The sequence below is a fragment of the Alosa pseudoharengus genome, unplaced genomic scaffold (assembly GCF_046254945.1).
Source record: "Alosa pseudoharengus isolate Yale_2024_CS ecotype anadromous, Long Island Sound unplaced genomic scaffold, YU_APseudo_1.1 YU_APseudo_1.1_scf_7, whole genome shotgun sequence".
NCBI classification, from domain to species: domain Eukaryota; kingdom Metazoa; phylum Chordata; class Actinopteri; order Clupeiformes; family Clupeidae; genus Alosa; species Alosa pseudoharengus.
The window spans coordinates 9,891,958-9,912,227 of NW_027468859.1; the positions used below are offsets into that span (position 1 = coordinate 9,891,958).

At 46.9% G+C, this 20,270-nt stretch overlaps 1 protein-coding gene across 4 annotated transcripts in view; it reads left to right on the forward strand.

Annotated features, from left to right (window-relative positions):
* The window catches only part of cdc42bpb (CDC42 binding protein kinase beta (DMPK-like)), an 86,351-nt gene that overhangs the window by 41,198 nt on the left and 24,883 nt on the right, over positions 1-20,270 (forward strand). For all 4 annotated transcript variants that reach the window (XR_012984067.1, XM_076272958.1, XM_076272960.1 and 1 more), the window contains exons 7-17: positions 2,616-2,816; positions 4,690-4,938; positions 5,625-5,862; positions 6,859-6,966; positions 7,608-7,741; positions 9,733-9,975; positions 11,835-11,945; positions 13,007-13,254; positions 14,867-14,972; positions 16,156-16,280; positions 17,309-17,414. Coding sequence is in view for 3 of the 4 variants with exons in the window: in XM_076272958.1 (XP_076129073.1) it covers positions 2,616-2,816; positions 4,690-4,938; positions 5,625-5,862; positions 6,859-6,966; positions 7,608-7,741; positions 9,733-9,975; positions 11,835-11,945; positions 13,007-13,254; positions 14,867-14,972; positions 16,156-16,280; positions 17,309-17,414 (1,869 nt within the window). In the remaining variant the exon portion in view is untranslated. The remainder of the gene's footprint in view (positions 1-2,615; positions 2,817-4,689; positions 4,939-5,624; positions 5,863-6,858; positions 6,967-7,607; positions 7,742-9,732; positions 9,976-11,834; positions 11,946-13,006; positions 13,255-14,866; positions 14,973-16,155; positions 16,281-17,308; positions 17,415-20,270) is intronic.

A 20,270-nucleotide genomic window follows, 5' to 3' on the forward strand; every position in this document is an offset into this window, starting at 1 on the left:
TCCGGCCTGGTTCCTCACAAGGCAGGCTGATGCAAGGCTCACACTGCACAGTACTACACATAAAAAAAACATACCGTATATGAAAATACACAGTTTTACACACACAGTTAGCATATGCTCTGGAAGCCAGCTGGTTTCAGAGATTACACAAAATATTTGAGCTTGTTAAGATGCCTCTGAGCATATTTACAATAAAATAAAAATAGCCTCAAATACTTTATGTAGTGATGTCAGTGGTGTCATAGTTAGAAAGTTAACAGGACAACGGTTATTTTCACTGCAGTAGCGACGATGGAATTGCTAGTAAATGATCTACAAAATCTACAGACTCATATAACTGTCTTTTTTAATTATTTTAGAATTATTTAGATTTCTTTTTTTCAAGAATAGCGTATGCCTGCCACCTCAGTCAGCATTACTGTTTAGACCGAGATCACGGACCCTCCCGTCAGCCAGGGTTGACTCAGGTCCTTTAGTCCAAAGCAGGGATTAGATCATGTTTATCGGACTCTGCTCTGTTTGTTTGAGTAGTCCCTGTCACTGACTCAGACTGTCCATGAGTCACTAGTCTGCAGTCTCATCCCAGCACAATGATGTCGTTCCCTTAATGGCTAAAAGTAGCCTCTGTGCAGTGCCTCATGTGAGTTTGTCAATGACGAGTGTTTAAGAGGATCCTGTCAAGCATTCGCTGGGCAGTGAAACCCCATGGCAGTCACAAGGAGAGAATGTGTGGTTGGGGAGGGAGGGATGGCAGTCAGTGGGTACGTGTGTGATTCTGCATGTTGCTCTCCTCTTTGTGTGTGTGTCTGTGTGTGTGTGTGTGTGTGTGTGTGTGTGTGTGTGTGTGTGTGTGTGTGTGTGTGTGTGTGTGTGTGTGTGTGTGTGTGTGTGTGTGTGTGTGTGTGTGTGTGTGTGTGTGTGTGTGTGTGTGTGTGTGTGTGTGTGTGTGTGTGTGTGTGTGTGTGTGTGTGTGTGTGTGTGTGTGTGTGTGTGTGTTGGGCAGGCAGGAGGGAGGTGTGTGTTGGGCAGGCAGGAGGGAGGTGTGTGTTGGGCAAGAGGTAAGGGAGGTGTGTGTTGGGCAAGAGGTAAGGGAGGTGTGTGTGAGTGCACGCACTCTCGTGCTTGTTCGCTCTGTTCAACACTGCCTTGGTTAGTAGCGTGACTTACATAATACTGGGGCTGGTGACAAGTCTTCAAGCTTGTCTTCTAGGCAGCGAAATGGGACCTGACCGGTCCACTGGCCAAGCAGCACACAATGCGAGCACTTACACACACTCTCACACACACACACTCTCACACAGACACGTATTCAGTCTCTCCATATCTCTCTCAAGACATACACACTCGATTAAGACACAGCACATTGTGAAGTCATGTCGAGGAGCGGTGCTATGGTCAGCTCATCTCAGCTCTGCCCCAGTGACCTACACCTGACAGGGCCTACACCTGCTATATAGTCAGACACACATCTACACACAGATGGTGTGGACATACTAGCGGTCCTGTCATCTTGATGTAGACTCTGTTGTCACACAGCCCCATCAGACCAAAAGCTGTAGTAAGTGATTTGGAGGTCACTGTGCACTCTTAAGTCTATAGAGGTTTTGAATAGATCATTGATGGAACCATTCAGCAGTTGTGCATAGATCAGGCATAGAACTGCATAGAGGTTCTATTTAAACCAAGTAGAGAACTGTACAAAGATTGATGTACAGTACAGACATATTCTAAATGATGTTTCAAATGGTACAGATGGTTGTGTTTAGATCCTGTACAAAACCATACAGCTCTAACTGCTCTGTAATCAGCTGGTCTCTCTCGCTGTTCCCAGTCTCTGCGCTGGAAGTCTAAATCTGAACGAGCTCGACTAGCTCAGGGGCAAGCTGCATTCAGGCTAATTTATGGGTCTGGGTTAATGTTCTGTTCTTTCATGCTAATTTTATTGCCTGAGCTGTGGGACGCGTCTTCATCCAGTTTCCAGTCTCCCTCCTCAGCGCACGGAGGAATTAATAACCTCAGGTTAAGAAGACGCCGATATGAGAGAGCGAGTCTTTGTGCTATTTTTCCTTTGAAGCTATTGACAGAGTGTGTTCTTTTTCGCATGCAGTGTGTTTAGAATTCCCCAGAGGTCTCCCCCGTTTTCCCCGGCTCTGAGGCTAAAGGCTTTGTGAACCGTTTTAATGTTCTATCTCAGAATGGAGGGGGCAGGGGGGGGGCTGAAAGTGTGTTCTCTCATTAACACCATGCCACATCCTCAGCTTTGGATGTTGTGTGTATTTATGGGTGTGTCTGTCTGTGAGTGTTCCTGCCATCTGCATGCAATTGCCATTTTGGTGAGCCATGAAATTTATGTCCGACAGTTTTGGAATGGGTGCATGCGTAGTGTGAGCCATTCAATTTATGTCTGTCATTGTGGGAATCGGGGCATGCGGGGACAGATCTAGGCCTCGGCCTCAGGGCTGATATCTCGAACTTTACTCTCGAAACACCACGGCCTGTTTTTGTGAGCTTTAAATGTGAAAACGGTGTGGTGAAAACTGCCTGAGAGAAGTGGCTGCTAAGAACATTTGCTGGTCAACGCCATAATTCTATTGGCCCCTTTGCCCGTTTCCCAGGTCCAGTCGTCGGTTGCCGTGGGAACCCCGGACTACATCTCTCCGGAGATCCTGCAGGCAATGGAGGACGGAATGGGGAAGTACGGGCCAGAGTGCGACTGGTGGTCCCTGGGCGTCTGCATGTACGAGATGCTCTACGGAGAGACACCCTTCTACGCAGAGTCACTTGTGGAGACCTACGGCAAGATCATGAACCACGAGGTGAGAGCAGTTAGCCATCTGGTGTCATCATTTACGTCTGTCTCTCTGTCTGTCTGTCTGTCTGTCTGTCTGTCTGTGGAACCCTTGCCAAATCAGGCTCATTTGGATGTTGTGGTCTAGGCTACATTCATTTAGCCTATTTTATTTGCATGAAGGCAACAAACTGAACCTCATTCATGACATATTCAGGCTTGAAATGTAGACTGGAACCGTTGGGCACAATTACCTTATTCCTGTTCTCAGAAGCATCCACACTCCACCTCCTCTCCTCTCCTTTTCCCACCTCTCCTCTCTCCTCCACCTCTCCTCTCCCTCTCTCTTCTCCTCACCTCTCCTCTCTAATCCTCACCTCTCCTCTCTCCTTTCTCCACCTCTCCTCTCACCTTTCTCCACACCTCTCCTCTCTCCTCTCCACACCTCTCCTCTTTCCTCTCCCCACCTCTCCTCTTCTCATCTCCCCACCCTGTACCCTGTCATCCCCCACCCTTGTCGCTGCCCTGCGATTAACCGGCTCTGTGACTCAGGAAATAGGGTAAAGCGTATGCAGCAGTCAAGGGTGGTGTGTGTGCAGGTTGTCTGTGGAGGCCTTTGAGAGAGGTGTGTGTTTGTGTGTAGAGGAAGGGTTACGGATTTGTATGGAATTTGCACGAGTGTGGAGCGCTCCTCTGCACCGCTAAGGCAACGAGGGGCCGTGTCTGTGTATGTGCGCGTGCTTGACACTACTTGTATGGAATTTGCATGAGTGTGGAGCGCCGCCGACACATCAAAGAGGCATCCCAGTGGCGTCCTCTGCACCGCTAAGGCAAGGAGGGGCCGTGTCTGTGCATGTGCGCGTGCTTGTGTCTGTCTGTGCGTGCGTGTATGTGTCTGTGTGTGCGTGCATGTGTCTGTCTGGGCGACTTAGGTTGAGGATATAACCACTCCACGACCAATGGATTCCACACACACACTGCATTTTCTCCTTACAGTAGACCCCTTAGTGATGCAGCGCAGATGATATTTCAAGGCTAGTCTACATTTACGAGAAAGAAGGAATATATCTCGGGGCTATCCACAGTGTCTAGGGGCCTGTGTTGCTGCCAGATTTTCAAAACAGACCTTGTCAGATATTGATCATGACTTGGATGGAGGTCTAGTTGTTATATTGCTCACAGATGATTTGTCTGTGTGTGTTGGCCCCCCACCTCAGTAGTAGGAAAACACAGTTTAATTTTGTTTATTAAAAATCATTATAAAACCAGAGAAAAGCAGTTCTGTCGAGCTTTAAGATATTGCTGACTGTCTCCAGATCCAATCCAGCGTGATTAATACAAGATGGAACGTGGTTCAGTCTGCGTAGGAACGTCACATGGAAATCATTTAATGTAAAGCCACGCTAGAGAAAAGCCACCGACGTCTCAGTCCTTCAAAACGAGGACAGAAATTGGATTTATTTCACACCCCATCATCTCCTCCTTACTTGTTTGGGTCTCACTCTGTCTGCTTGTGTGCGTGCGTGTGCCTGTGCTGTGTTTAGGAAATGTGATTCATAGAAGCTGGCCCTTATTTCCATTTTTCAGGAAAAACAAACACACACAGACATATCATGTTTGATGAAATCAAAACAGTCATGCTTGATGAAAGCTGCTAAAAATCCTTGTCCGTTGTGAAAGTAAAAATGATTACAAATTAAATATCTGATGGCTCTCCCTATCACCCTTCTAGATCCTTCTTTATCTTTCTGTCTGTCTGTCTCTCTCTCTCTCTCGCTCTCTGTCTTTGGGAGATTGGCTAAAACTCATTTTAAATATGATTAAAAATGTTAATTCTGACACTACTTGATCCCCATTCTCACCCTTCTGGAACCTTCTGTCTCTCTCTCTCTGGTCTGTAGGAGCGTTTCCAGTTCCCCTCCCACATCACGGACGTGTCGGAGGACGCCAAGGACCTGATCCAGCGGCTCATCTGCAGTCGAGAGCGCCGCCTGGGCCAGAACGGCATCGAGGAATTCCGTCGGCACCCCTTCTTCGCTGGCATAGACTGGGAGAACATCCGCAACACCGAGGCGCCGTACATCCCCGACGTCAGCTCGCCCTCTGACACATCCAACTTCGACGTAGACGACGACGTCCTGAAAAACCCTGTAAGTTCACGGGTCACCTCTTGTCCCGCCCTGCTCGCTTTGGGGATGTCTGGGATGGTCGGTCAGATGAGAATGATGAAAGAATTCATAACTAGAACATAAAGATAGTGTAATAACTCTTTTCACAGAGATAATGATTTACAGCAGTAGTTTTTTTTTAATCGGTAAAAAAACAAATAGTGTTTATTTATTTTTTATATAGTTTATTAGCTCATGCACTCCTTAACTGTCAAACATATCCCTTCACCAATGAATTCAATTAATTTCAGTGGAAACTCTTTAGCAGAGCCTAGAAACTGAACCCCATGACCCATTTACCATATTTTTGGTTGCCCCTTAAAGAAAAACTCCTACTTCTGTTTCTCAAGGTCCCCGAGTACTATCAGTACGATAAAAATGACAGTGCTCTGTGACCTCGAGAAACGGAGATCTATGTGAAAAATTGCCGGAATTCTCCTTTAATCTACAAGTTGTACTATAGGAACTAATATCATAAATAATTAATTATTTAATAATATAAGTAATTTTGAGCTTGAGCATCTTCAGGCTAATTTCAGTAGCTATATATGCCTGCAGTGATTGGTGTTTTAAATCTCCATGCCTCTCTCTGTGTCTCTGTCTCTTTCTCTCTCTCTCTTTCTCTCTCTCTCTTTCTCTCTCTCTCTCTCCCTCCCTCCCTCTCGTAGGACATTGCGCCGCCCATGTCCCACACGGGCTTCACCGGTCAGCACCTGCCCTTTGTGGGCTTCACCTACACCACAGACAGCTGCTTCTCGGACTGCGGCACCGTGCGCCTGTCTGCGCTGCCCGGTACAGGGGGCTCGGCGACAGTGGAGGCGGACGGTGGCCTGCAGGTGGAGGCCTTCGAGAGGAGGATCCGCAGCCTGGAGAAGGAGAACCAGGAGCTGAACCGCAAGCTGCAGGGTAGGAACCCGAACACACAGAACACACACATAAACACATACATGCATGCTTACACACACACGCATGCACATAACAGGGGAGGGACAGAAACACACTCACACATAACGGTACATGCATACACATACATCAACAGGGTAGGGACAGAAATGCACATAAACACACACACACACACACACACACACACACACACACACACACACACACACACACACACACACAGTGTCTGTGTCTGTCTGTCTACGGGTGTACACAGATTTTACCACAATCAGCTGTTGGCGCTCTGAAAACATGGCCTTCAGACACAAAGCAAACCTAACCCCCAGTCTGCATAGATTGTTCAGCCTTTGAGTTTGTACTTTTACCTCTGCCTGTCTCAAGCAGTGTCTTTTTATTTACTTTTTTTCATGATGATACACACCTACCTTTCTCTGGGTTTAATGTTTAATGAGGGATTTTATACATCACAGATGCACACACACACACACACACACACACACACACACACACACACACACACACACACACACACACACACACACACACAGAGGATCGTCTCCCCTCAGTCTCCGGTGACTCACGCTAGCGTGTCCTTCTGGTGTGGGAAATTCTGTCTAACTTCCTTATTTCCTGCGCTTTCTCAGAATAGGAAATAGGATTTTTTGTCAAGGTTATCTGGAGGCTAACAATAGTGTCTAGACATCCAAATTTCAACCAGACCTTTTCATATTGATCATGACATGGATGGAGGACTTGATCAATATCAGTCAACATTGGTCATACACAATTTTCATGTGTGTGTTTGTGTGTGTTGGCCACTTATATCTCTGCAGTAGGGCCTTGATCACTTTGATCACAGTAGGGCCTGTACTCACTTCACCTCGCGTGTTGGGTTTTCTGACCAACATCCTGGTTTAGTCTGCGCTCTCTCTCTCTCTCTCTCTCTCTCTCTCTCTCTCTCTCTCTCTCTCTCTCTCTCTCTCTCTCTCTCTCTCTCAGAATCAGCGCAGGCTGGCGGGTCAGGTCGCGGGACCAGCACCTTGGGCCGAGACAAGGAGATCAAGAAGCTCAACGAGGAGATTGACCGTCTGAAGAAGAAACTAGCCGGTGAGGTGGCACACACACACACTTCTGGGTTCCATTAAGGACTGAGTCCATGAACTGTAACGGTCACATGAACCGTTATATCTACACCAGTCAGCAGACTCCACAGATGTGGTTTATGATTAATTTAATAGAATTGAACTTTCATGAGTTACTTTGCCCTTTCATGTTAGAGGACAGTGTCTGAAGGCCAGCATGGCCTATAATTAGTCTCCATTTTAGACTCAATCATGTTTGCTTTGGCATGAAATAGTTTCCAGACATTTGTTCTAGTGTAAAGTGCAACCAGCATGCAGAAAAGCAAATCAGATATGGGTCATAGCATCAGTGCCTTTCATGTAAAGAAACAGCTAGTATGCCTCAAAGTAACCACAGCTAATTTTTAGGCTTTTTGATGAGTTTTAATCATGTAGCAGGTGCTAAATGTGATAATAATTGTTATATTTTGAAATGAACAACCAGGTATCAGAAAAGAGAAAATATTAGCACGGAAAAGATGTGGTGTTCTTGCAGCTTCTTAGAAAGTAACTAGGCTTCTGCAAACACCCAATGGCACATAAATGAATGAATAAATAGATGGATGGATGGATGGATGGATGAATTGATGAATTTTACGCTCACTGTAGTGGTTGTCTTTTCTTCAGACTCTGACAGGCTGGAGCACCAGCTGGAGGAGGCGGTGACCCTGCGCCAGGACTACGAGAGCTCCTCCACCAAGCTCAAGGCCCTGGACAAGCAGGTCAAGGCCCTGCGGCAGGAGAAGGAGGAGATTCACAAGGTACGATGCTGGCCCTCGTGGCCCAGAAAAGTGGCTGTCTGCTGGGCAGCGGGCTTAGGCCAGTGCCCCCTGGGCTCCATGGTTGGTCAAAGCGATGCCACTAATGACGCCATGTAAAGTGTGGAGATTTGATTCCGTCCCTGTTAAAGACGGTGGACATGGATATCCTTGAGGTCTGTGACTCAAAGTGTGAATGAGTAGGTGAGGCTTTGATTCTTTCCTGGCAAGAAACACATGATCACAAAGAAGACTTGCATCACATGAATGAATAATGCTCTTTGTAATCCCTGGGTAATGACACTACAAATATAACCCAGCAGATCAGTAGTCCCATATCTGTCCATGAGACATTTGTCTTTCTGAATAGTCATTCAGCAAACAAACCCTTGATGTAGTGTCTGATAGTGTCCGTGAACAGGAAGTGTGTGTGTGTAAGTAAGGATACGGGCTGTGGACATAGGGCGGATAGTAAATATGTTTTTGAGGAGGACGTTCAGCTCATCCATTGCAGTGTCATTGTGAGTTTTTGATGCCTGCTGAGAAGCCATTACTGGGCATTATGTGGATGGAGTAGCCATTAGCAGCACTGTTTGACGCAAATGGCTTGATGACCGCTGTGCAGCTGCCGAACACACACACACACGCACAAAGGTTCTCATACATCCATGTTCTAACACACACACTTATACACGCTCTCTGTCGTGCGCTGTCTCAGACACACACACACACACACACACACACACACACACACACACACACAGTGATTTGGTTTGAGTAACCAGTCCCACCAAACACATCCCCTCTCCGCTCTGCCCCACCCCCCTCTTAACTCAATATCCTTGGGCTGTACTTGATTATGTGGACTTCATAAACACTAGGCCTCCTCTCTCCTGATGAATGTCATCATTCTGTTACTCAGGCCAGGGTCAAACCCCTCTACTGTGCCTTCCCCTAATCTGATTCAGCCTGGCATTCTGTCCCCACTGTGTTGGAGCCGCATAGATGTCCAGAAAAGGAATGTTGGCGGAATGGCAGTGCTAAAGATAGACTGGTCACTATCTGTCTTATTGGGATAAATATTCAGTTATTTGTTTATTTGTTTGTTGTTTGTTTGTTTCTCTGTTTTGTCCAGAAGAGGACTGTTGACTACATGGCTGCGCTAGAGGAGGATACATGTAGAGTTTTGTTTGGTTGGTTGATTGATTAGTTGGTTGGTTAGTTAATTGGTTACTTGGTTAGTTGTTGTAATGCTTTTGGACAGACAGTATAAAATGCCTGAGGAATGGCTGGACTGATTTGGTGCATAAGCGAAAATAGATTCCAGCAAATGAAGAAATGAGTGTGCTGCCTGTGGATAGCCACTGTCCTCTAGTTTATTTCCTCCAATACTGGTCAGCCATAATGGTCTTGTGTTTTTCTACAGAAACCTCTAGCATTTCTCGCTGCCTCTGTTTCTCCCTCGTTCACATCTGTCATTTTTGTCGTCTTCCTCTATGGACCCTTTCAAGAGAGTTCCATTATCAGCATCATAGTTGGCCCCACAAGACTTCCTTTTTAACATTCCATATGTTATCTTAATGCAAAGGAAGTAGATTGGGGCCCAAATAGAACGTTCAAGCATTGTTTTTGTTTTTATTGTTGAAAGGGTCCATACTCTCTTTCTCTCTCACTCTCTCTCTCTGCGTAATGACCTCCTTCTGTTTCTTTATCTCTGTCAAAACGATCTATATCTTTCTGGTGCGCTCTCCCTCTCTCTCCCTCTCCCTCTCTCTTGTTCTCTTGTGATTGACATGTAGGCTATGTGCATATTCTACCTCTTCCTTCATTCTTCCTTCTCCCTGTCTCTCTTCTCCTGCTTATAGGTGCATACAAGCCCGTTAATATTTTGTGTGCTTTCTTTCTCTCCCTCTTTCTATATCTCCCCCTCCATCTCTTTCTTCCTTGCTCTCTCCCTCCACCCCCCCCTCCCCCCTTTCTTTCTGTCCTCCCAGCAACTGGTGGAGTCTCTGGAGCGCCTGAAGTCCCAGACGAAGGAGCTGAAGGACGCGCACCAGCAGCGCAAGCTGGCCATGCAGGAGTTCTCCGATCTGAACGAGCGCATGGCCGAGCTGCGCTCGCAGAAGCAGCGGCTCTCGCGCCAGCTCCGCGACAAGGAGGAGGAGATGGACGTGGTCATGCAGAAGCTGGACACCATGCGCCAGGACATCCGCAAGACCGACAAGGCCCGCAAGGAGGTGAGGGGTGGGGGGAACCTGTGTGTGTGTGTGTGTGTGTGTGTGTGTGTGTGTGTGTGTGTGTGTGTGTGTGTGTGTGTGTGTGTGTGTGTGTGTGTGTGTGTGTGTGTGTGTGTGTGTGTGTGTGTGTGTGTGTGTGTGTGTGTGTGTGTGTGTGTGTGTGTGTGTGTGTGTGTGCGCTTTGGTGTGTCATAGTGAAAATGACACTGCATGGTAGATAATGCTCAGAGGGTGGGAGGAGGCCTTTGGTGTGTGTGTGCATGCACTGGTGTGTCATTGTGAAAATGAAAGTGTGTGTGTGAGAGGGTGTTAAAACTGATCTGCTTCATGATGGTGACAAAGAGGGCGGTGTGTGTGTGGGTGTGTTTCTGTGTTGTAATGGAAATCAAATTGACAGGTGTGAGACAATGCTTGCAGGGAGAGATAGGTGTGTGTGTGTGTGTGGGGTCTTTTTGGAAATCTAGCTGCCTGGTGTAGCTGATAACTGTCAAAAGATGTTGAGGCTCATTATGGAAACTACCTGACTGGCTGTCTGTGTTTGTTAGAGAGAAGCTGGAGAATCCTTTGTTAACTCTGGCATTCCTGTCACCGTAGTAACCTTTCTCTTGGCACGTGTTGGCTTTATTACCGCCACCCGTCAGAATCATTACCCACAATGCCATTGGCCACCCATGCTCACGGCAACACTTGTCTATCCACCACACACACACACACACACACCACATATTTCCCCTATGACTGTTAGGGTGTGCGGTATGGAGACAGCCATAGGGAGTTGGCATGCCTTGCTGAGCGCTTGCTTAGCCACAGCTTGAATGGGGCCTGAGTCTCCACGGCTGACAGCAGGAATGTGTTCCCTGGGGACAGCCACACCTCCCGCCCACACCCCCCACCCTCTGGAGGCCTGGAGCTAACGGGACAGATGGACAGCACGGACCCCCGGAGGCCCCCCCCCCCCGACTGCTGGGGCTGGTGGCTGGGGTGAATGCACCAGCGCACTGGGCCCTTTTGTTGAGCAGCGAAGCCCAACCTGCTTCTGGAACGTTCTGTAGCAGCTCCATTACAACTCATGAGCAGGCTGTCCAGTAGACACACATACTGATGTAGATGCACTGTGTCCTGGTATTTATGTCTAACAGAATACAGGCAATCCCATGGATTAAAAAGGTGGAGGGTGTGTGTGTATATGCATGTGTGTATGCATGTGTGTGTGCATGTGTTGCTGTGTGTATGCCTGTGTGTGTGTGTGTTGGGTGGGGGAGGCCATTCCTGGGTGTGAGCTTACTCAGTGTTTAGTCTGCAGTCAGGCACGCTCGGCTGGCTGAATGACGGACGTGAGCTCCCTTTTTAAAGTGCTCCGTGGCCTCCATGGGATCAATACCCAGCAGACAGGGCAGAGGCCCTCGGACGGGTCAGGTTTCCACACCCAGCCCATCGGCGCGGCGACCAGCAGGACTTGTGTGTCAGCACATGTTAGAGGAAGTGTGTGCACGCATGCATATGATGGTGATGGTGATTAGGACAAAGCATATGTTTACATTTCGGTGTGTGTGTATGCCTGCAGGCTTATGTGTGAAGCCTGCAATGGCTGGCTGTGTGTGTTTGTGTGTGAGAATGGCCATAGGTGTGCTTATGTGAGTTCAACCTCCTGTAGGCATGAGTGAGAAAGAGGATGACTGCATTTGTGTGTGTGTGTGTGTGAGAGAGAGAGATGGTAATATTGTGTGTGTGTGAGAGAGAGAGAGAGAGAGAGAGGGGATAAGTGTGTCTGTGAGGGTAATTGTGTGTGTGTGTGTGTGTGTGAGGGTAAGTGTGTGTGGGTAATTGCATGCGCTAATCTCTGTGCTCTCTCCCATTAGCTGGAGGGTCAGCTGGAGGATGCCAAGGCGGAAGCCTCCAAGGAGCGCAAGCTGCGTGAGCATAGCGAGGTCTACTCCAAACAGCTGGAGAGTGAGCTGGAGAGCCTAAAGGTCAGAGGTCACGCTTGGTGGACCCCCCTTCCTACTCTGGTCATCGGTCATCATCTGTCCTCTCATCTTACCTCTCCTTGCCTCCCACTCCATTATATTGGCTTTGTACTTGTCATCTGTATTCATAATTATCTCTACACACATAGGCTATTGGTCATCTACATTCATAATTATCTTTACACAAATAGGCTAATGGTCATCTAGGCATCAATTATGACTAGACTAGCCTAGCCTATACTACATAGACCTATTTCTTTATAGCGCGTTCACTCACAATGTGACTTTTTTTCAGATAAGACACAATAACACACAAAAAGGATTTGTACGTCCCACTAGCCCTGGCCCCAAACTTTACTCCATTCTTCACCCTTTGCTCCTGTTAGTCATCAGTTTTGACTACTTATTCTCACCGTCTTCCTTTACACACACACACACACACACACACACACGGCGGCTCCAGACTCCGGCGGGATGTCCTATGTGTATTTTTAGCCCCTGCGCTCTGCCTGTTTTGATACGTGTTGTTGCCGTTGGCATGGCACAGGGAGAACAGCTGGCCCAGAGACCTCCATCCTCCCCATCCCCCCCCACAGAACCCCTCTTTATCGCCCTCCACAGAACCCCTCCATCCTCCCCACCCCCCCACAGAACCCCCCCCCCCCCCCATCATTAAGCCTGGTGCTTCCCCTTCCAGGCCTCATTACTTCATTCTATGAATAATAGTAGTAATAGTAACAAGCACAGTATTCATGTTAAGATCATAATAATAAATGTAGTAGTAGTAGTAGTAGTAGTAGCAGCAGTAGCAGTATTTTGTAATTGTAGCAGTAGTATTTGTTTTTGGTAGTAGTGGTGGTGGTGGTAGCAGTGGTAGCAGCAGCAATGGTGGTAGTAGTTGTTGTAGTAATGGTGGTAGTAGTAGCAGTAGTGTGACCAGAGAGCACCACCATTCTGCTCTCCACAGCCCCCTAAATCCTTGAATTGACAGGCTGCTACTTTTGCATAAGAAATAGTCATGAAGTTCATAAAGTCACCCCCCACTACTTGCTGTCTTCCCCCAGATGAAGCAGGGCACTGGCCGTGCCTCGGGCCTGAGCGCAGACGCGCAACAGGAGCTGTCCAAGCTGAAGTCGGAGCTGGACAAGAAGGTGCTGTTCTACGAGGAGGAGCTGGTCCGGCGCGAGGCCTCGCACACCAGCGAGATGAAGAACCTGCGCAAGGAGCTGCACGACTCCGAGGGACAGCAGCTGTCGCTGCACAAGGAGCTGCTCATGCTCAAGGACAAGCTGGAGAAGGCCAAGCGCGAGAGGTACGCACACACACACACACACACACACACACCAGTGTTTCCGCTAGAAAAAAATGGTGCCGGTCAAAGTAACCGGCAGAGGTTTCGTTTTCCGGACATTTTGATGATATGCCGGTCAAATATCCTATTATCCCTTCTTAATTAGTCAAACTAGAGGAAAACTGGAGACAGGCTATGTAGCTTAAAGAATTACATAATCTGTATAGAATGCAACATGTTCATTAGCCTAACTTAAACATGCCTAACAAGATCTAGCCAGTATCTTTTCATGGACAGCAAGAGTCCGCTTCGTTCGTTATTTTAAAAAGGCTACGTTGTTTGTTGCTGCTACCCACGTTATCTCAGTGGTGACCGTTTAACTTGCACAGATGTGCACAAGAATGAGCGCTCACACCACTACCCCCTAATGCTATGCCTCTTTATTTGATAACAATAAATTAAGAAATGTTTCCTATTCTGGGAAATGTTTAGTTTCTTTTTCTTTCGGCCGCGGTTCAATGATACCGTTTAATTGTGCCAGAAATGATCCGCGGACCAGTAATCGCCTCGTCGAGGAGTCCCTAACCCTGCAGATCATAGACAGAGAACGCATAAACCTACTGTATGCTTTGGGTAAAGAACACTTTGCATGTCCAATGTACACGGATAATGACAGTGTCTTGGAGCGGCCGCACCCCCCGCAACTCCACTTCCAATGTCACTGATTCCGACAGATACGCCCGACACTTCTGCTTTTTATCTGGTGGTGGTGGAGTTGACCGGACATCTGAGGTTACCAATTTATCATCATCCATCGCGTCTGGCCTCTAAAAAACGTTTAAGGCTAGTCTGCCTGGGCCTGGCCATGTTTGAACCGCCTCTCATTTGTTCGTTGTTTAACATGGACGTTTTAAGCGTGCGCGTCCTATTTGAAATGCAGCATAGGTTATGCGTGTTGTTTAATAACTTTCAAACGGTAGAGCCTGTTCATTTAAAAACATAGCCAGAGGACGTATAATATAGGCTATAATATAGGCCTACATATTAAGGCTTATTCTCAAATTCAGATTGCGTTAGGGGACGGGATTATTAGCCAATTTCACCGGAGAGATTTAATTTTGTCGGACATTTCATTTTTTTTCCGGCCAATGTCCGGTAATTACCGGACAACGGAAACCCTGACACACACACACACGGATGCACATATATGTACACACACACACATATATATGCACATACACATGAACACACATGCATACAGCCCTAAACATATACACACATGTTTCTGGCTTGGTGCACTTGACAGTAGAACTTGGAAGAAGCCTACGAACAAACACAGGTGATGTTTTGTTATTGTTCTGCATATTTAGGGTGGTTATGCCAAATTGAAAGCACAAGTTGGTTGCCACCCAAGTAGACAGGCCTCATAGTCTGTTGTGAATGTCAGGAAAAGTGGTGGAGATCTTAACATGCCTATGAGTCCACCAGATTTCCGTTCAGGCCAAAACACAGGAGTAGAGTTACAGGAGTAGTGTTTTTTTGGGCGTCAGTCTGGCCTCCATGTAGCTCAGACGTTCCCCCTTTACCGTTCCCCTCATGTCCCCCCCCCTCTCTCTCTACACCTGCTGTTCAGGCAAACCGAGATGGACGAGACAGTGGGCGCACTGAAGGTGAAGGGCGAGCGCGACCGCAACCTGCTGACCGAGGAGAACCGCAAGCTGACGTCCGAGAACGACAGGGTGAGTTAGCCCCCCAGAGTGCCGGCCGGTTGTTTTAGGAACCACAGGCCCACGGTGACTGACCCTCTTTCTCTCATTGTGTGTGTGTGGGTATGTGTGTGGGTTCTACATATGTGAGAATTTATACCTGTGTGTGTGTGAATTTTCTGCATATGTGGATTTTACATGTATATGAGCGTCTGTTAATGTTGTGTGTGTGTGTGTGTGTGTGTGTGTGTGTCTTTGTGGCTGCCTGTTTGTGGTTTTGTATGTACTTAGTGAGAGTGTGTCCAGAGGCGGACAGAGTACACAGCTTCATTACTTAAGTAAAAGTACAGATACCCTTTGCTAAATTTTACTCAAGTACAAGTAAAAATACAGTCAGATGTCTACTTAAGTAAAAGTACTCAAGTACTTGTTTTTAAAAGTACTTGAGTATCAAGAGTACATTTTCTAAATATTGCATTACTACTGCCACAGTGCTTACATTTATGTACAGAAACATCCTACATGGAGTTATAAAAAATGTTAATGTTAAGACCTTGGAGAATGTAAAAGGAAATGAAAGTAAAATCAAGTCAATTTCATCTTTTTACCATGTTGCCAGGGATGGGCAGTATTTCTAATACATGTATTTAAAATACGTATTTCAAATACAAAATACTATTTTGTAATTGAAACACTTGAAGCGAAAAGAGAGAGGGAAACAACAAATTGAGGGTTTCCGAGATTTTTCTTTTTTCCTTTTTTTTTAGAGGAAGTAACAGGTACTCACGGTTATGGATAGAAATGTAGTGGAGTAAAGAGTACAATATTTGCCTCTCAAATGTACTTGAGTAAAGTCATGAGTACTCCCCAAAAATGATACTCGAGTAAAGTACAGATCCCTCAAAACTACTCAAGTAAATGTACTCCGTTACTGTCCGGCTCTGAGTGTCTATGTATGTTCATGTACTTGTGGTTTCTACTTGTGGTTTTTACCTGAGCGTTTCTTCAAGCTGTGTGTGTTTGTATATGTGGCTGCCTGTCTTTGGCTGTGTGTGTTAGTGTGTGTGTGTAAGTGTGAGCGAGAGAGAGAGAGAATGGTTTCTGTGTGTACTACTTTCGTTTGTGCACTACTTATGTATCTCTCTTGTGTGTGTGTGTTCCTTGTGCACACGTGTTTGTGTGTCTTTACATGGTGTGTGTGTGTTCTCCCCTGCAGCTGTGCACGTTTGTGGACAAGCTGACTACCCAGAACCGTCAGCTGGAGGATGAGCTGCAGGACCTGGCCTCCAAGAAGGAGAGCGTTGCCCACTGGGAAGCTCAGATTGCTGAGATCATCCAGTGGTGAGAGGACAACACACAACTCACACACTCTTTGACACACGCGCACACACACACACACACTCACATTAAAGTGTACACACACACACTCACATTAAAGTGTACTCACACACACTCACATTAAAGTGTACTCACACACGCGCACACACACACACACTCACATTAAAGTGTACACACACACACTCACATTAAAGTGTACTCACACACACGCACACACACACACTCACATTAAAGTGTACACACACACACACACACACACACACACACACACTCACATTAAAGTGTACACACACACACACACACTCATATTAAAGTGTACACACACACACACACTAGGCCTCTTTGTTAAGAAGCATCTCCAACAAACAGCCACACCGTATTATCATGACAGTATTTCCCCTGGCAGTCATACTTCCATAAAGTTCAGACTTCATCTCACTACACTTGTGGCGATAAGAAAACCTTAAAACCAGTAGGGCAAAATGTATTACTACACAAAGCATTATGCCCCTGCTGCCCTTCCCACAGCAACAGCAGTGTGGTCCACGCGTAATAACACTGTGTGTCCACCACAGCTCTGGCTGTGGCTAACTGCGCTATTGGCACCAGTGTAGCTTTGACTCAGGGCTGGACCCTCGGTGCACCCCACCCACTATATTGCCTATGGCACATTTAATGCTGAATACCACATGTCCAAGGCAGGAAGAGGTGGCCCCGTGCAACATACCACACCCCAGCCCCTCTGTGTGTGTGTGTTCGTGTGTGTGTGTGTGTGTGTGTGTGTGTGTGTCTCGTCCCCCCTCCTCTTCTTTTTTATTGCTGAGTCGGCCGCTCCCAAACGCACTGGCTATCACATTCCACACACTCAGGAACAACCTTTCACTCCAGGGTACTTACCGTGTGCTTGGTGCCTCAGATCCTGTGAGCTAGGATGTGACTGTGAAATATATATTTATATATATTTTGGTCCTCAACTGAAAGACAAGACTGATCGTGGTGTGTGTGTGTGTGTGTGTACTGTGTACCCAAAGGGTGAGTGATGAGAAGGACGCTCGTGGTTACCTGCAGGCCTTGGCCTCCAAGATGACCGAGGAGCTGGAGTCTCTACGCAGCTCCAGCCTCGGATCCCGACCTCTGGTGAGACCCCTTCACCTGCAAACACACACACACTCCTCCCTCCTCACCTCCAAACATACACACACACACACACACACACACACACACACACACCTTCACGTCCCTCCATAACCTGCCCTCTCTCCCTCAGAAGAGGCCTGTACCTTCAGTTTGTGGTCTTTTTCTGTCAAATCAGTTTTCTGTCTTCTCTAGTAAGAACCACAACAGCGGTTACTTTAGTGTTGAACCACCAACAGTGTCAACATCCCATACGTATATTTGCCTTCTCTCCTAAATGAAAAACACTGTGTGTGCATGTTACAGAGCCTTTCACAGATGTTACAGAGGGCAGCGTGCCCTCCCACCTACTGGCGTCTCAGCACTTGTGGTGTGACTGCTGAGCTTGTGCTGCTTGTGTTTGTTTGTGGACACGGACCCTCTGACCTGCTTACATGTGCAGATAAAGGCCAAACGATAAAGGCCCCCCCCATTCTCACACACACACTTGCACATATTCATACACATGAATCACACATAAACATGAATACACACACACACACACACACATATGCGTATGTACATATACACATAACTTTACACAGAAGCATGCATGCACACATATGCTGTCATAAACACACACGCACCTCAGAAACACACACACACACACACATCCGTACGCGCAGACACACTTTCACAAAGACATGCGCGTGCACACACACACACACACACACAGACAGACACACACACTGTGAGAGAGGGTCTAACTCAGTCATCCGCTGCTAGTTGTCCGAGCCGTAGCACACCGACGGCCACGTCGTGGCCACTGATGTCATTAAGAGCGCATTAAGTACGTTCCGCCTGCCGCCCCTAAAATAGCTGACCTATTGAAAGCTGATTGAGGAGGAGTGACATGGCCATCGGCCGAGGTGAGCAAGGAGGTCACTTTTGATTTGATATCCTGCCCGTGAAATCGGGATTAGGCCGGAGACAAGAGCCAGCCTGGCAGTTACCAGAGAGAGAGAGAGAGAGAGAAAAAGAGAGAGAGAGAGAAAAAGAGAGAGAGAGAGAAAAAGAGAGAGAGAGAGAAAGGGAGAGAGAGAGAGAAAAAAAGAGAGAGAGAAAGGGAGAGAGAGAAAGAGAGAGAGAGAAATGGAGAGAGAGAAAGGGAGAGAGAGAAAGGGAGAGAGAGAAAGGGAGAGAGAGAGAGAGAGAAAGGGAGAGAGAGAAAGGGAGAGAGAGATTTACTGTCCAGTTATCTCACGGTAGGGAAAGAAAGAGAGTGGTTCAGAAAGTGTGTGAAGCGCTCAGGACTTCAGGATTAATGTTACATATATACCTTGATGAATTAAAAAATGATGATCCAAGTGATTGCAGAAGTAAGCTAAATATTCTCTTGAAAATTTTGTTCGCCCATAAACATGTATTTTTTACAATTTTAACTGTCTTGGACTGCAGTTATCTATAATCTATTTCATGTAAGGTGCTTGACATGCATAACACAGGATTCTAGTTCTATGGTGAAGTTTTCAAAGTGAGAAGTAGAACAGTTATCTGCAACCTGTGTTTAGGGTGTACAACGCAGGATTGTACCTGAATGAGGGTTAGAGTGTTTGAAACCAGACGTGTCTGAAATTGGATAATGGAACTTTATACCAGACAAAATGGGAGTGCCAGCTTCCTTGCTAAGCGTGATAAGTGTGTGTGGTACGTACATGTGTGTGAAGTGCTGCTCTCTCCACTGCTGCCTCAGCCTGCGTCTGGAGGCACCACTCCCACCCCCAGTCCTACCCAGAAGCCCTTGGTCGTCCTCAGGGGCACCAAGCGGGTAAGTGCCGCCCTGGCGACCTCCAATCAGAGCCTCTGCGCCATGGGCGGGACATCAGAAGGGGGTTTTCACAGCGATTGGCTCATCATCTTGTCATTCATCTTTGCCCACTCTTCCTGATCATTGACATATTAATTTGGTGTTAAGTGTTACTTGACTCAGTCTGTGAGGACCTTTACTCAAAAAAAAAAAGAAGAATAAGCTAGACTTTATCCATATCTGGGAAACTGAGGCATTAAATGTTGAGTCACACTTTGTGAAATTTCTTGGAAGGTGGCAAAGATTTATGAACACAATAAGGAATGTCCCGGTTTGTCCCATTGCTAATCACAAGACTCTTGTTGAGGAGAGACGGATTTTGATGGTTTTGCATGACTGGCTTTACCTCTGGGGTATATCTTCACTATGAGAGAGGACGAGCCCTATAGGAACTGTCTCCTTTCCTGTAATCCGAGGCAGAGTAAATCTGTCAGTAAAGCTGAGTCCACTGCTTCATCATTTCCTGGACATGGGGATGTGATGTCATGCTATCCGGTACAGCCTGCATGCGTAATGTCACTCCCTCTCCTCTCCTCTCTCTCTCACCCTCTCTCGCCCTCTGTAATTTTCTCTCTCACCTTTCTCTTGTTTCTACTCTCTCTCTCTCTCTCTGTCCTCTCTGGTTTTTACGACCTCTCTCTCCATCCATCCACCCCCTTAGCTAATTGCATTATCCTCACAGCTCTCAAAGCAATCCTGAAGACTAACCCCCGGAATGCAAAGTCAATGTTCGAGCACGGGTTCTAACAGTCCTTCAACCAATTGTCTGTGCATCATGGTTGACATGTGTCACTGTAAGCTTGACCTGTGTACAGTGTCACCTGTAGATGTGTGTGGTCCTGTGCACATAAAGATGTAATGGGTGCATTGATGATTCAGGTAAGTCAGTGTAACTGTCTTCATGTGAAATGAAACCTCTATCTTAAATATTGCTTGCTGGTATAATTTTTATGATGCTAATTGTCATTCAGTCCGAACCACAGCTATAATCTACAAATAGTTGCCTGGAGCAG